Source organism: Gymnoscopelus braueri, assembly GCF_963280865.1.
Source record: "Gymnoscopelus braueri genome assembly, chromosome: 21".
NCBI lineage: Eukaryota > Metazoa > Chordata > Actinopteri > Myctophiformes > Myctophidae > Gymnoscopelus > Gymnoscopelus braueri.
The window spans coordinates 11,428,929-11,445,048 of record NC_137623.1 but is presented as its reverse complement, the minus strand read 5'-3'; the positions used below and the strand labels follow the sequence as shown (position 1 = coordinate 11,445,048).

At 38.6% G+C, this 16,120-nt stretch overlaps 2 protein-coding genes across 3 annotated transcripts; one reads left to right on the top strand and one right to left on the bottom strand.

The window, feature by feature from the left end:
* Positions 1 to 1,742: 1,742 nt before the first annotated feature.
* On the bottom strand, positions 1,743 to 8,281 carry ngdn (neuroguidin, EIF4E binding protein). 2 transcript variants are annotated; one of them, XM_080417740.1, is made up of 11 exons: positions 8,255 to 8,281; positions 7,242 to 7,301; positions 6,608 to 6,679; positions 6,252 to 6,389; positions 6,002 to 6,086; positions 5,571 to 5,623; positions 5,121 to 5,247; positions 3,743 to 3,917; positions 2,771 to 2,924; positions 2,130 to 2,212; positions 1,743 to 1,992 (listed from the first exon to the last, which is right to left on the bottom strand). In XM_080417740.1, exons 1-11 carry the CDS (start codon positions 8,273 to 8,275, stop codon positions 1,986 to 1,988), a joined length of 975 nt encoding a protein of 324 aa, XP_080273866.1. In that variant the 5' UTR covers positions 8,276 to 8,281; the 3' UTR covers positions 1,743 to 1,985. The 2 variants fall into 2 exon arrangements, with proteins under 2 accessions (XP_080273866.1, XP_080273867.1); XM_080417741.1 differs by having other exon boundaries at positions 1,743 to 2,008; positions 2,149 to 2,212.
* A 2,657-nt stretch (positions 8,282 to 10,938) lies between these two features.
* Positions 10,939 to 14,063, top strand: cebp1 (CCAAT/enhancer binding protein (C/EBP) 1). Its single transcript, XM_080417634.1, has 3 exons — positions 10,939 to 11,016; positions 12,676 to 12,969; positions 13,631 to 14,063. The coding sequence occupies exons 1-3, from the start codon at positions 11,014 to 11,016 to the stop codon at positions 13,949 to 13,951; spliced, it is 618 nt and encodes a 205-aa protein (XP_080273760.1). The 5' UTR covers positions 10,939 to 11,013; the 3' UTR covers positions 13,952 to 14,063.
* The last annotated feature ends 2,057 nt before the right edge of the window (positions 14,064 to 16,120 follow it).

The window sequence follows — 16,120 nt, the reverse complement described above, 5'->3', positions numbered from 1 at the left end:
ATGAGTGTTAAAACAATTTAATTTACTGCTTCCTATAGTTTTAGCAATTTCGCCATCTTTTTTACAGTGGGTGGGGACATTCTGTCCGGTGGCTAAATATCTTTTTTTTTACACAATAACCTGGCGTTTTCTTTATTATTTACAGTAGCTCTTCTAGCCCCCAATAACTCACATCTGGCCATCAAAGACCACAGGACCTTTTTTATTGTGTAAAAAATACATATTTAGCCACCGTACAGAATGCCCCCGCCCACTGTAAAAAATATCACAAATTGATAAAACTATAGAAAGAAAAAAAAAAGAACACTCATTTATTTACTTTAATTACAAGCTAAACTGTAAACCTTGGTTGTAAAAAAACAAAGTTGTCCTTTAAGTTGGCAAATGGTCTCACCTCTTGCCATTGATTACTCAAATGTTTCTCAGAATGACATACACTGGTGACTTTTGGGGTCACAAAATTCAGTCTAACATCAGTTTCCATAGTGCTAGTTGGTTCTGTGTTGAGTTGGTTCTTTAATCTTCTGATACCAATCATTTGAAATCATGGAAATATACGGTATATTGTAGCCGTGTTCTATATGTTTAGGGGGGAATAAACATTTTCTTTTGGGTGATGGTGTTTTATGCTATGGTCTATGGACGTGTCTAGTCATCAAACGTATGGGCAATCAACCAATGATTTGTATTATATATTCTCTGGACAGAGAATATAGACAAATTTATTCTTACATTCTCAATATGGCATGTCACTATTAGCCTATTGTGCGAATTTGCACAGAGAAATTTGATTGATAAATCACAAATCCGATGATCCCAGTTGACAGCAGTCAGCAGAGCATCGGCCTGGGAATTCCCCATAATGTTGGTAATTTCTTACCAACTCAAACAGCCTCATATCATACCAACATTGTGTGTTGGTACAACATACAATATTTTTGTATGTATATTTTGTAATATCACAAAGCAGCTCAAACGAAGACGATTCAGAGCTTAAGGTGGAAGATGACATGGCCCTTAATAAAATGCTTCACACAAAGCCTAGTTTGACCTTTTGGTGACACCCGTCCAGCTGTGTGATGGGATGCCCTGGTTGTTCCTGTTCCCCTGTGGCAGAGTTGGGAGAGTCATCAGCTGATGCAGCACGTGACACGTCTGGTCAGCCTAGGTGCTGAGGGCTTACCAGGCTTACAAAAGTTGGCCTGATCAGCAAACTCTCCCTCTTCCCTTCTACAGACGACATTGACTGTACTGCGTTTTGGTTTGTGCACCCTTCAACATGTCAAAACATATTTCTCATATAGCCTTGGACCAAGACTCAGATTTATTTTATAGTCTGAAATGTCAGACTCAAAAGAAATCTATGACAGTCTTGGTCCTATGCAGCAAGGCTAATTTCTCATGCATTGCATTCACTATCATAGTTTTATTCCCACACACACCCCGATGTTTGAACTTTTTGTACTAGCGTATATTTATTTATATAAAAACTTATCACTCCAACAACCCCACCAATTAGTAAGCAACATGGATAAAAGACAAAGCCACGTACAGGCATCATAGTATTCATTATAGTAGTACTGACTATACTTCCATCGCAGCACATTATTGGTCCGCTGATTGACATTTCCAATACAAAGTTAAGCACCCGTGATCAATAAGTGATTTCTGTTTTATCCTCATTTTAAATGTATGAAAATATATTACTAAGCTATGTTTTAATAACATGTCACACAAATTAAGTCATTCCAGAAAATATTTTATTCATTAGTCTCCATATTGTACTTTTGCCTTTTGTATACATTTTTTCTTTGTTTTACTATTTCCCAAAACAATAGAAATACAAACACCCATTTGAAATACCCCTGGGAAAACAATTCTACAACTTGCTTTTCCACTTTTTAATAAAAAACCAATACAATTACATTTTGTATAATCTAATGCCGTTTTCTTTGTCTTCCATCTCCCCCCAGCATCAGTGGTTTTTATTTTCTGCCTTTCTTGAAGGCTGAAAAGGACAGAACAAGGGATGATTATTAACTTAAACAAGCTGATAAGTGTATTTATACAAATGACATTTGACCAAGGTCTGGTAAATAATAGTGAGCACTGCGCAGCAATGTGTTTACAGTTTAGATTTGTAATCACCTTTCCTTTTGGTTTTCTTCTTCATGGGTTGCTTCTTTTTCTTGGAACGGGGATTATCCCCATCCTGCAGAGACATTCAGCATGTTGTCAAAATAATACTGTGTCGTCATACAAACTACACATAAATCAGAAGATGTGCACTGGGACCCTTCGAGCGTTAGTTTACCGAGTACAAATGGAACGAAATGGACTCTTTCACCCATTCAAACCGGGAACGCATCTGTGTAACAACTTTAACCATTATTTTATACTTTGGCTATGAGCTTGTAGATCATTTTTGCAAAACTTTGAATGTATATATATATCTTTAAAGCAAACTTTGTTTAACTCAAATCTTTGCTTTTGGGTGGTCCATTTGTAGAATCCCCAGAAGCAAAGATTTTAGTTAAAAATATTTGCTTTAAAAAAAAAAACATATATTCAAAGATTTGCACACATTATCACGATTTTAGTCCATATACCAGCTCGGATAGCGTAATAAAACCGGTTCCAGAAACCGCTCCAAGTGTGATGGAACCGATTCCGGTTCATCAATGTTGGATTTGGTTTCTCCGGTTCCGGATCCCAACACTAATCAACGGCTAGTTAGCGTCAGCCTGTGCAGCCGATTGGCTCAACTCACCTGTCCTCCCTCGCCACCCGTCAGGGCTGTGATGTCACTGAAGTGCGTGATGGCATTGAGCTGACTGGACATTCCCATCAAGCCTCTCTTCTTAGCTTTCCTCTCACTCTTGGGCATGTTCAGACGAATCATCATCGACTCCTCATACTTTTTCCTGTGAAGAGGCAAAGGTCATTATAGCTCAGGTCATACCGCTGGAACAAATGGAAATGACAGAGTGCCTAATAAAGCATTATTCATGTGGTGCCGTTTGTTTTTAGTGTGCTATGATTATTACTGTACACACTCAGCTATTTCTGAAATTACTACCTGTTGTATTTCTTAATCATTTCTCTTGTTAATGTTGCTACAGTTTTGAGGAACTGAAACCAAAGAATTTTACTCTTGTGGCCTCGTGCACGAGATTTACCACATGAAATCTTGAATGTGATTAGAACATACCTTTTCAGTTTACTACATTGCGCTTATATATATATTACTAAATCAATTGAATGACCAAAATCAACCCTATTGGTTTGTCTAATACAGGGGTCTTCAACGTTTTCAGGCCAAGGACCCCCTAGCTGAGAGAGAGATGAAGCAGGGACCCCCACTACATATTGTATAGATGAGAGATGAAGCAGGGAGGGACCCCCTCTATATTTTATAAAATTGTGTTTTAGATGAAACCTTTTTTGTTCACTTGGTCTGCTCTTTTTCCCCCTCTACACCTACACCTCTTTGCCAAAAATAGCCGATCTACAAGCTCACAACGCCTCGCAGCGCGAGGCGTTGTGAGCTTGTAGATCTGCTATTTTTGTCTAAAGTTCTCCTCAGAAAAAAGGATGCTAGGGTTTAAGTGGTTAAGGTAAAAAAACTAAAAACAATATGACACAAAGATTTGGTCCCGGACCCCCTGTTGAAGACCCCTGGTCTAATAGAACAGGGTCGGATCCAACACTTCAGAGGTGGTCTACATATTAAAAATGGCACCTGTGCTGGTCATCACGGCTCTCCTTGTCGGTCTGGAAGTCACGCCTGTCCCTGATCTCCTCGGGGGCGTCGCTGTACTGCTGTCTCAGCTCCTGGATGAGGGAGCTCCGCAGTGCCACCCGGCGCTGCCTGTCCACCTCGTCCTTCTTCTTGTCCGCTTCCGTTAGGTCACCGTCTGGGCGGAAAGGAGAGAATGAATGAATGGGGGGTGCCTGGGCTAGAAGCCAATGGGGGGGGGCACCAAGTTTGAAACCAATTTTGGGGTTTATTTTTGATCACATCAGGGGCAATCTATTACCTTAATTTACTGTAATTGGACAACATTACTCACCTACTGCAATATTGCTAAGGAAACGAATTACATGCGCTGAGCTACTGAGAATCCTCAAATCTATTTGACTTGCTACTTTGTTTTTTTATAGTCTTCACATTTTTATATTGGATTGTTGCTGTAATGTTTAACATTTGTTTATGTTACAAATATAATGAATGAACCATAAGCCTGATGACAGATTGAACTGAAATGCTTGTCAAATCAATATCTGAGAAGTATTTCACAGGCCATGGCAGCAGTGGCTCTGGACTCTGTGCCAATGCTGTGGCCATTCGTTTAAGGTTACCAGGTAGGTAGATCCCCAGCTCCCCCAGCCCCCCCCCCCCCCCCTCCCGGGTTAGTGTCAAATCTGTTAAAGTGTCCTTGAGCAAGACACAGAACCCCCAACTGCTCCCGCCTCCCGGTGCGCAGGTTGGTGCCTTGCATGGTTTCCTCCACCCTCGATGTGTGAATCTTTGCGTGAATGTAATGCACATTGTAAAGCACTTTGGATAAAGACGCTATATGATTATATTATATATATACATATTATATTTATTTCACAAAGCAGGATTATCAGGTGAGCTAGGTAATATTTTATATTAGCAATCATGTGATTAAATCGTAAACCCACGTTTTTCCTATTTTGTTTCACAGATATGTCAGTATTGCCAGGAAACTATCTGGCTGACTTAATCTGGCTGACTTTCTAATCCTGCTTTGTGAAATACAATTTTGCCTTGGGGAGGTCCCCCTCCAAGGTTAATGGTAGGGGAAACACTGACATGGGTGTCCACAACGTAACGGAAATGTGTCAAGCAATATACAGGCGAGCAGAAAAAGAGTATAAAGCAACTACACTCTGTGCACAAAGATCCCACTGGAGAACGAAAGCTGCAGTGTTCTGGATCCGTCTCCAGCAGCAGTGTGAGAGGACCATCACCACAGCAGCTGTCACTGCTGAATGAAACAATGGTGCCTCAATTTCAAACCCATAGGATTATCCAGATCAGACATTCTGAGAATGGCACCAGAAAATTAATTGCATTGTAATGCAGACATTACCATAGTGCATTGGGGCAATCCTCGGCGGTACATATTTCCTGCCACTAGAGGGTGCAGGCGTCTTCTCCTTCTTAGAGGCTGGCTGGTTCCCATCTTCATCCTCTTCAGACTCTTCCGATTCACTGAGCTGTGAGATTGACACAGCAAAGGAGACATTAACGGCCTGTATGACTTTCAAAGTCATGCAGTGATGTTGAGCTGGTACATCAAGAATTAATAATGGCACCCTGACTTTGATAAAATGTTTTTTAAAAATAGAGGAATGACAATGAAACATTTAAACACTATTTTTAGAATAGGCCATTAACAATTTCCTGAATAAAGCAGCCTGTGCAAAAATAATTATGTAGAATGAATTACAACCAAAACCAACAAAAGCCTGATAGTTGAAACAGAAACCTAACAGTTACAGTATGAGATATAATCGAAAGTAACAAGACAGAATCTTACTTTGCTGATAAGGTTCTCAGGATTAGGACGCAGCTGCAGTGGGTCGTTTTCAGCTAAAATGTATTGAAAAGGGAAAAGAAATTCGAAAGTAGCCCAGACCAAGTATTGAGTGCATAAATTAAACATACTTTTCAGATGGTCGACATTTCTGTATTATATATATTTTTTGAGTGGCCTCATGTAATATTCAAATATTTTGAGATATGGATTTTTGATTTTCATGAGCTGTATGCCATAATCATCAAGATTAAAACAGGTTTCAAATATTTCACTTTATGCACAATGAATCTGGAATATATGAAAGTTTCACTTTTTTAAATTATATTACATATACATATATATTTATATATATATATATATATATATATATACACACACACACACACACACACGACAGTGTTTTAATGATGAATTGATGTTCTTCAACTCACCTAGGCTGCCAGTAATAGCTGTGCGCACCAGTTTATCAATCTGATATTTCAGCTTGTGATCGAGGGGCCGCAACTTCTCCAGCACCTGGAAACGAGACATGATTCATGTTTAATGATTTTGATGCATCAGATCTAAATTGTACATTCATAACTGCATCGTAACAACTGCAATGGAAATGAAGTGAAAGGTTTCTATAGTGAGCCTGTAATAAGAGAGAGAGAGATAAGAGAACTAAGCAGGAAATCTCACCGTTCTAATGGTGACAAGTCTGTCCAGGGCTCCACTCTCCTTGATTTTGCCTCCTTCTGTTTTGATGCTGATGAGGTGAGTGAGGTCTTGCAGGTAGAACAGCAGGAGGTGGTACCTAAGGTCCAGAAAAGACATACCCTGAGGCAGAGAGAAGAAAATGAGAGGGAGTGACAGAAATGTATTCAGATTAAGTCAAGTAGAATTTTACAGACATTTCATAAAGTGGGTTTTAGTTGAAGTTGTTAATCGCACAAGTACTTTACAACATGAATTTGATACAGCAGAAAATACACACTCTAATCTGATTCAAAGTTTCATTCCATTGAAGAATGTCTTCTGACAAATGGTTCCCTCACCTTTGTCGTCCTAAATGCTCCATCTTGGACCTTCTTTAGCAGCTCACGGACATGAGCTGTAACTGAAACGACCTAAGAGGCGATGTACAACAGTCAGTCAAGTCATCATACAATAATTCAAACAACCCCCCTGTATTTATTTATACAGGTAAAAAAATCCCATTGAGATACAAGATTTTAACCCATTAAAACTGGGAAAGCATCTGTGTAATTTTAGATTTGAGCTAAAAAATGATTATTTTATACTTTGGCTATTAAAAAATAGCAGATATACAACCTCATAGCGTGTCACTTCGTGCTGTGCTACGAGCTTGTAGATATGCTATTTTTGAAAAATCATGACAGTTTGTGCAAATCTTTGAATATATATTCTTTTAAAGCGAACATATTTAACTCAAATCTTTGCTTCTGGGGGGTCCCTGCCAGGAACCCCCCAGAAGCAAAGATTTGAGTTAAATATGTTCGTTCCAGGGACTCAGTCTGACTCCATTATTCTGTTTGTCCCAATATTATACTTCTATTATACTTAATAAAGAAAGACCTAATCCACAGTAAGCCTATAGTGTACACATCGTTTAGTGTAATACTTTTTGGGGGATACTAAAAAATTATAAAAAATACACCCACACATTACCTGTTCTGTGAGATTGTTTAACAGATTTACGGCTTTAGGCAAATCCCTGTCAATTAGATCCTGTGGAAAATAAACAAACATTAACAATGTGGCAAACTAAATGGCAGTGGTGTAACTAACATGTACTCAAGTACTGTACTTAAGTACAATTTTGAGGTATTTTTGCTTTACTGGAATATTTACAGTCATTTTACTTCTACTCCACCACTACATCTCAGAGGCAAATATTTAATAATCATCAATCAATAATCATTTTATATTATTTTACTCCACTACAATTATTTGACAACTTTAGTTACTAGTTACTTTGTCAATGTTGATTATTATTACAAAACATACATTAACCACTTCAGCCCTATATATACATTTCGGCCATTTGAAAATAGCCGATCTACAAGCTCACAATGCGTTCGTGAGCTTGTAGATCTGCTATTTCAAAAAGATGTGTATACATTTGAAAACGTGTGGGATGGGACAGTCTAAATAATGAGTAGGCCTACTTTCTACTTTAAGTGCATTTTGATACCAAAACTTTTCTGTGAACGCATCTGTGTCACTTTAGATTTATTTGGCTATTCAAAAATAGCAGATATACAAGCTCATAGCGCGGCACTCGGTGCCGCGCAATGAGCTTGTAGATCTGCTATTTTTGAAAAATCTTTAATTTATTTTTTTTGGATAAAAAAAAAAACTGTTAGGATAAAAAAAATAAAAATAAAAAAAATAGCCTCAGGTCTTAAAGGGTTCCAAAATAATGTAGTACTTTTCCCACCACTGCAAACATTAATGTGGCAAACTAAATGGAAATGCTTATTGCATATTGAAGAAAACAAGGCTTAACGGTGGGCTAACAACAGGCTCAGTAACACGTCCTTTAGTATAATAAAACATTAACATAAATATATTCAAAAGAAACTCGCGAACACGACAAATATAGTAATTGATCTGGTATATCTCAGATAAATCTTGAATGATTACATTTAATACATTTTTTTCATTAGAGCTTCACTCACGCTGTCTATGGGGGCGGCCATTTTGAAGTCATGCTCGTGTGTTCAGTACGGAAGCTGCATAGGGACGATCGTAGTGTTGCCATACTTTGTGAGAGAAATAAGCAACTAGGTATACCAAAACAAGCTCCAAGAAAAGCAACTTGGGACACATGAGCACTTTAATTAAACCTAGCTATGTCGGCTATTTGAAAATAGTCAGAGTCAGACAATCTACAAGTTTACAACGCATTGTGAGATTGTAGATCTGCTATTTTCAAAAACTCTTGCAATAAAATGTGGAATATTTGGAATATTTCTGATTCTGAAACAGTCTACACAAATGCTCACTTTAAAAAAAACAAGCCTAAATAAGCAACTACATTTAAGAAACAAGGCCAAAAAACCGCAACCCGCAACTAACCAATATTTACAAGCAACTTTACAGAAAAACAAGCCCAAAGTTGCTTATAATAATCGAACGTGGCAACGCTGGCTATGTTCTGAAAATAGCCGATCTACAAGCTCACTACGCGTTGCGTCACAATTTGAACCACTTATATGCAAATAAAATAAATATATAATGTAGGCCCTTGAATCAGTCTACCAGCTAAATGTAGTTAAACTATTTGTTTAATTAGCCTACATGTTTGTGCCGAAAACACTACACTAGCCTTGGCTTGGATCAAGACTTTCATCATCATAGATGTATTTTATTTATTTTCACATTTGCATATTTATGATCGTCTTGGGCTTTACCCCCCAATTGTCACTGAGCATCCGCCCGTAAGATCTGTACATCTCCGAACATGTACAAATACAAAATATAAGGTGCTTACCCGGTAGTACCGGATATTAACTCAGCATTCGGAATCTTTGTGCAATGTATTAGTCCGTATATTTAAATATATATGTGTTTTAATCCCGTTTGTGGCCGAACGCCATTTCCACCCCCCTCGTTTACTTCCTGTTTACATTGAGTGTAATACCGGCTTTCACCGGATGCGCCTCGTCACTACCGCCCATTGAGGAATACAGGGAACTTCCGACAGAATCCGACACAGACGGGATTAAACACATATCTATTGAATAACACGGGCTAATACAGTGCACACATGTTCCTAATGTCGAGTTAACATCCGTGGCTACATGATCCAAGGCTACTACACTACTCTCCAACACCAGTGGTCATCATCAGATGAATTTCCAGCTTGTATGGAGAGACAAATTAAAGTACAAAGACCAGTCAGTGGTTCCCAAACCTTTTCAAAAAGATACGCGCCCAATTTAATATGTAGGCTATTTGGCCGTGTGGAACCCCATCTGAAAATATAGTTTGTGCCAGGGACCCCCAAACAAGATCTGTGTTGTTAAAATGTTTCAATAACATTCCTAATTTTTCACATGTTTTCCAAGAAAAAAAAGGGGGGGGGATATACAAGCTCACAGCGCGTTGCATCGCAACGCCGGGACCCCCTGGAACCCCCTCAAGGACCCCTGGGGGTCATCCTGCCTCCAGTGGTGTAAGTAACTACATTACTCAAGTAGGCCTACTGTAGCCTACTTAAAGGGATATTTCACTTTCAAAAAAACTTTTGGTCATTTTATCGTCTACTCAGGCTTTTGTGAGCCCCCCAGACCGTTTTTAAGTTGCTTGATTCAGTATTTAGATATTTGATATTCATTTTATCAGACACGCCCCCTTCCTATACAAACCCATTATAACTCAATTTTAACATGTTAGTTTAATCAAAAACACCCGTCCTTGGTTCTGGTGACTCACCCTGCCCTCCTAATACGCGAGGGGGCCGTGTTTTTTCGATATTTTTTGGGGAAAATGAAAATATTTAAATACTCAAAAATAAAATAAAAATAAGTAATCTAAAAAACACGTCCCCCTCACGTATTAGGAGGGCAGGGTGAGTCAGCAGAACCAAGGACGGGTGTTTTTGATGAATCTAACAGGTTAAAAATGGAGTTTGCAGTTATAATGTGTTTGTATAGGAAGGGGGCGTGTCTGATAAAATGATTATCAAATATCTAAATACTAAATCAAGCAACTTAAAAACGGCCTGGAGGGCTCACAAAAGCCTGAGTAGACGATACAATGACCCAAAGTTTTTTTGAAAGTGAAATACCCTTTAAGTACGATTTTGAGGTATTTTTTGTTTGCTATTTCCAATTTTCTGTATTTTTACTTTTACTCCACTACATCTCAGAAACAACTATTGTCTTTTACTCCAATACAATTATTTGAAAACTTTAGTAACTAGTTAAGTTGTAGATTTCGATTATTATTACAAAACATACGTTACCCACTTCAGCCCTATATAGCCTACATTTATAGGCCATTTGAAAATAGCAGATCTACAAGCTTACAATGCGATGCAACACGTTGTGTGCTTGTAGATCTGCTATTTTCAAAAGATTTGCATACATTTTATACGTTTGAAAACTTGTGAAATGGGACATTCTGCATAATGAGTACTTTCTACTCTTGGTACTTTTCAAGTACATTTTGAACCTGGACTTTTACTTGTAACTGACTTCTACATTGCATTATTGATACTTTTACTTAAGTAAAAAAATTTGAGTACTTTTTCCACCAGTGGTGTGTGTTCTGTTTGAGGAAGTGATGGCATGGGGAGCATCATCACAGGAGCCTACCTGTCTCTCTCTTTCTCCTCAGCTCATTTCAAGTCAGACATCAGATAGAGGAACTTGGAGGAACATTCAGTAGGCTACTATTATATTGTTGGTAGTGCACCAGAGGGGAAGTCATCATGGTAAGTCAATTCAGAATACATTTTATTTATCTAATATTACAATATCCAGTGGTGGGAAAAGTACTCAATTGTTTTACTTAAGAAAATACTTAAGTTAAAGTATACTATACTAATACTTACAAGTTAAAGCCCGGAATAAAAAAATTACAGTACAAAAGTATCGGTATCAAAATGTACTTAAAGAACCAAAAGTAGAAAGTACTCATTATGCAGAATATGTATAAAATGTATTAAAATCTTTTGAAAATAGCAGATCTACAAGTTCACAACGCGTCACGCGTTGTGAGCTTGTAGATCTGCTATTTTCAAATAGCCAAAGTTTAAATATTCGGCTGAAGTGGTTAATGCATGTTTTGTAATGATAATTCAAATCTAAGTAACCAGTAACTAAAGATTTCAAATAATTAGAGTAAACAGTACAATATTTGCCTCTGAGATGAGTAGAACTTTAAGTACTGAAAATTGGAAACACTCAAGTAAAGTAAAAATATCTCAACCACTGACAATATCTACAGTATAGCCTAAGAATTTAACTGCAACACAATGGAATCTACAGTTCAATTTGATAGGCTACTTATTGTGGTTATGGGTTTGACAGTCACTATAAAATATATTAATTAAACCAGCAAATAGTTGGAAAGAAACTTGTACAGTTGTTATTGTGTTACATTTGAACACTATTTTTACGACTATTTATTTCTTGAGGAGCTGAAACCCAAAGAATTGTTTCTTATACTTAAAAAAATATAGAATTTTGAAAGAGACAACAGCTCTGCTATGAAAGGTTACATAGTGCTAAAGTCAGATTCAAACCATATTAAGAGCTCCTCCTTATCTTTATCTTTCTATTGTATATTGTTGCTGTTTGGCAGAAACCTTGCATGTCCAAAACCGTTACTTTTCAGGAAATGGAGAAAAAGATCCAATGTAGTTATTATTTAGTCACAAGCTCTTGTTAGAACTTTTCATTGATTAAATATTTATAAAACCCACTGAGGCGATTCTTTAAAAAAATCTAAATCCTAACAGTTTTTTGAAAAAAATATAAAACATATTTTTTCACGATTTTTCAAAAATAGCAGATCTACAAGCTCGTAGCACGGCACTCGGTGCCGCGCTATGAGCTTGTATGACTATCTGTCTATCTTAAGTATAGACTCCTGAGGGGGGGTCTATACCATTGACCTAGGTCAATGGAAGCAGTGGTGTAAAGTAACTAAGTACATTTACTCAAGTACTGTACTTAAGTCCAATTTTGAGGTACTTTTACTTTACTGGAGTATTTCCAATTGTCTATACTTTTACTTCTACTCCACTACATCTCAGAGGCACATATTGTACTTTTACTCCACTACAATTATTTGAAAACTTTAGTTACTAGTTACTTTGCAGATATAAATTATTACATTATAAAACATACATTAACCACTTTAGCCCTATTTTATAAAGCTCACAACACGACGCGTTGTGAGCTTGTATATCTGCTATTTTCAAACATTTTAGTACTTTTACTTTTGGTACCTTGAGTACTTCTACATTGCAGTATTGATACTTTTACGTAAGTAAAACATTTGAGTACTTTTTCCACCACTGAATGGAAGCGTTTAGGGTCTAAGTGGTTAGAGAGATTCTGATTGTGATTCTGAACCCCACACACAGATGTCTGACTCCAGGACGTCCACTGTCATCCAGGAATGGAACAGTCCCTATCCAGGGCAAGGTCTCAACCAGGCTCTGAACCCCATCTCCTCCAACCCATCAGCCGGTCAGATGACACAGATGGACATGATGTCGTACAGCCAGTCTCAAGGACTGGTCAGAGGTAGCGGTGGAGACAGAATGGCCGAGCAGATGACAGGCCTGTCGTACCTGTCCTACCCACCATCTTGTCTCAATAACACAATGGGCACAGGGAGCCCCAACCATCACCAGAACCAGGCCACAGCCCAGCAGGTTTGTGTGTGTGTGTGTGTGTGTGTGTGTGTGTGTGTGTGTGTGTGTGTGTGTGTGTGTGTGTGTGTGTGTGTGTGTGTGTGTGTGTGTGTGTGTGTGTGTGTGTGTGTGTGTGTGTGTGTGTGTGTGTGTGTGCGCGCGCGTGCGTGTGTCTTATGTCTACTTAGAAAGAAAGAAAGAAAAGAGAGATGGTATTAGGGCATGAAAGCAACAGGCTTGCCATCTATACCAAGTTGGCCATGAATAATAATGACTCCTCATACTCTTGCTTATGGGTCTGATCTGATGGACACACTGCAGGGGATTCCAGTGACAGACTCAGGGCCGTCATTTGGAGTCGCAGAGGATGATCATTTCCACTCACTATAGCGTGGAAACGTTTTTATTTAGATTGATCAGATTTTGCATCTCAATCCACACCACAGTAGCCTATATATATTTTTAAACAGCGAAAATCGAACGCCAGATTATAGATGGATTATTTTCGCTATTGAAAAGTGATAGCTTTTCTTGTGACCCTCGAGTGTTTTCTGAAATGACGTTGCCTCTGTACAGACTGAGTTGTCATCTTGTTTTTTGGAGTAAGGGTGGTGTGTGTGCGTGCGTGTGCGCTTGGCGGTGAATAAACCTAATTTCTGTCCATTTCTGATTCTGACCCCAGGATTTCTCTCACTTCGTCCTGCCGTCGCCCCCCATGCCTCTGCGCCTCCCGGTGACAAAGAGGTCCCTCAGCAAGGACAGCATGGAGTACCGCATGCGACGCGAGAGGAACAACGTCGCCGTGAGAAAGAGCCGGGACAAGGCCCGCCGGCGCATCGTGCTGACCCAGCAGAGGGCCTCACAGCTCCAGGAGGAGAACCAGAGGCTGCAGATACGGATAGGACAGCTATCGCAGGAGCTGGACACACTCAAACACATCCTGTCGCAGCGCCACTTACAGGTCAAGGAAGACGTCGGAGCTACCGGGCAGGCTGGCTGCTGAGCTGAATGTAGAACCAGGCTAACCACTTACACCCTCTATACCAGTGGTTTTCAACCCGTTTCATATCGAGGTCCATTATTTATTCGGTATTTGAGCCACGGACCACCATTTGAACCAAAATAAACTAATGTGAAATGAAACCAAATGGACCCGTAAATGGTCCATTTGGTTTCATTTTACGCTCTCAAGAGTTAAAGATTTAATAAGGGTCCATATGGTTAACAACTCTCCATCATTTAGCTGGGGACCACCTGGAACCCCCTCAAGGACCACTGGTGGTCCCCGGGCCACTGGTTGAGAACCACTGCTCTATACTAAAACGAACCCCGAGTGCGCTCTTTCTTACCCTCTTCACCAAATCTCTTTGCCAACAATAGCCAATCTACAAGCTCACAACACGTCAGGTTGCGACGTGTTGTGAGCTTGTAGATCTGCTATTTTTGGCGAATGTCCCCCCATAGGGATGCTAGGGTTCAAGTGATTAATGGCAGTTGTTAAAGTGCCGTGATAGAAACTTCACCCCATGTATGTCCTCAGGTGACATTTAAACAAGAGTTGAAATAGTTGCATGGCTGGATATTGTTTTTTTTTGTACAGTACGTATATTACACTGGTGATGTTCTGTAAAATAAATGGTTTCCATACACTCAGAAGACAAAGTGGAAACAAATATAGTGGGTCAAAAATATAGAAAAAGCAGATTTGAACTCTTGTTCAGAAAATGTACACAAGCATTTAAATCTGTTTTGGGGCCCATATTGAATCATCCTCCTCACTATATTCAGTTCATGTAACAAATACAAAATATCCATATGCCAAAGGGAAGGAGAAAAAAAGAAGTAATTGCTTTACTGTAATAGATTTTTTATTGGGTGAGATTGAAAAAAGATTCCATCCTTATCTACACGTCTTGTCATTTTTCTGTAGAAGTTATTGTAAGAGTTGCTCAATGAGGATTACACAATAGCCTGTCTGTGGTTTGGCAAGGATTGTATGATCATGCATCTATGTGCCTTTATCTATCTAACACTGTCACTTGTTACTAAATGTGGAATTACTTGAAATAAATGTAGTGTAGCTTTCAATGATTTTTGTTAAGAATTATCTTCTTGTGTTATGGTGTTTTATGCCAGTGTTGTCATGTTGGAGATACTGCCATTGTTTTCTTTAATAAAGACTACATATTGTACATGTACCAACTCTTCTTTATTCCTGTTATCTAACAGTTAGGACACAAGGGCCTCTGTGTACAGGTGCCTAAGATAAGATCAGATCAGATAAGATAAGACCTTAATTGATCCTGCTGGGAAAAATCAGTCGCCAAAGACGGTACAGCAGTTAAAAACGGATTACAGGGCAAAGAAAAAAGTACTGTGTAGATACAGCATTGATGGAAAGACATCAGAGTAACACCAAAAATATATATAAATAGGATATGAAAACATTAAACAACACTATACACCCTCATCAGTGCTAGCATAGTGCAAGACAAAGTAAAAGTGCAAGTGAACACACAAAAGCATAACATACTAAACTGTTTGTTTCCGAACAATCAGGCCGCTGAGTGAGATGAGCGACCACCATCGTGTCCTTCGTATTACATCTTCATAACTAACAAAGGACTGTCTAAGTCTAGAAATTTGAACCTAAAACAGTTTAGTGATGAATATCCTATGGGTTGCTCTAAAACAGCCACATGACAAATGACAGGATCTAGCCTTTGATTATAGCATACTGATTCTTTGAATCACACATTAGATATACCAGTCCACGTAAGAGCAGTGAACAAGGAGAAACTGCATTCATGTATTATGCTCCACACAAATGGAACAAACTTCAGGACTCTCTGAAACTGGTGCGATTAGTCTCAATAGAGACATTCAGGGTGCTTCTTGAGGACACACTACATAGTGACTGTACCTGTTTCATGTAACACTGTTTATTTGCATCTGAATCTTAAATCTCTGTGTTGTTATCCATGTCCTCACTGTATTGTCTGATTCACCGCCTTTTGCGATTATTTTAATGTTGTTCTATGCTTCTGCTTTTCTTTTTTGCTTTATTGTTAAAGTTGTGACATTGTAATGTGATTCAAATGTTTGTTATCAGGGCGTCCTTGAAAAAGAGAGCTTGCTCTCAATGGGTTTCCCAGAATAAATAAAGGAAAAA

Bases quoted from the DNA above. Each gene is read 5' to 3' on its own strand.
- ngdn (XM_080417740.1), bottom strand. From the start codon at position 8,275: ATGGCCGCCCCCATAGACAGC. The intron at 7,302-8,254 runs GTGAGTGAAGCT...TATTTTCCACAG, and splicing joins TGGCCGCCCCCATAGACAGC to GATCTAATTGACAGGGATTT. The intron at 6,087-6,251 runs GTGAGATTTCCT...TCTCGTTTCCAG, and splicing joins GACTTGTCACCATTAGAACG to GTGCTGGAGAAGTTGCGGCC.
- cebp1 (XM_080417634.1), top strand. The intron at 12,970-13,630 runs GTTTGTGTGTGT...TTCTGACCCCAG, and splicing joins ACCAGGCCACAGCCCAGCAG to GATTTCTCTCACTTCGTCCT.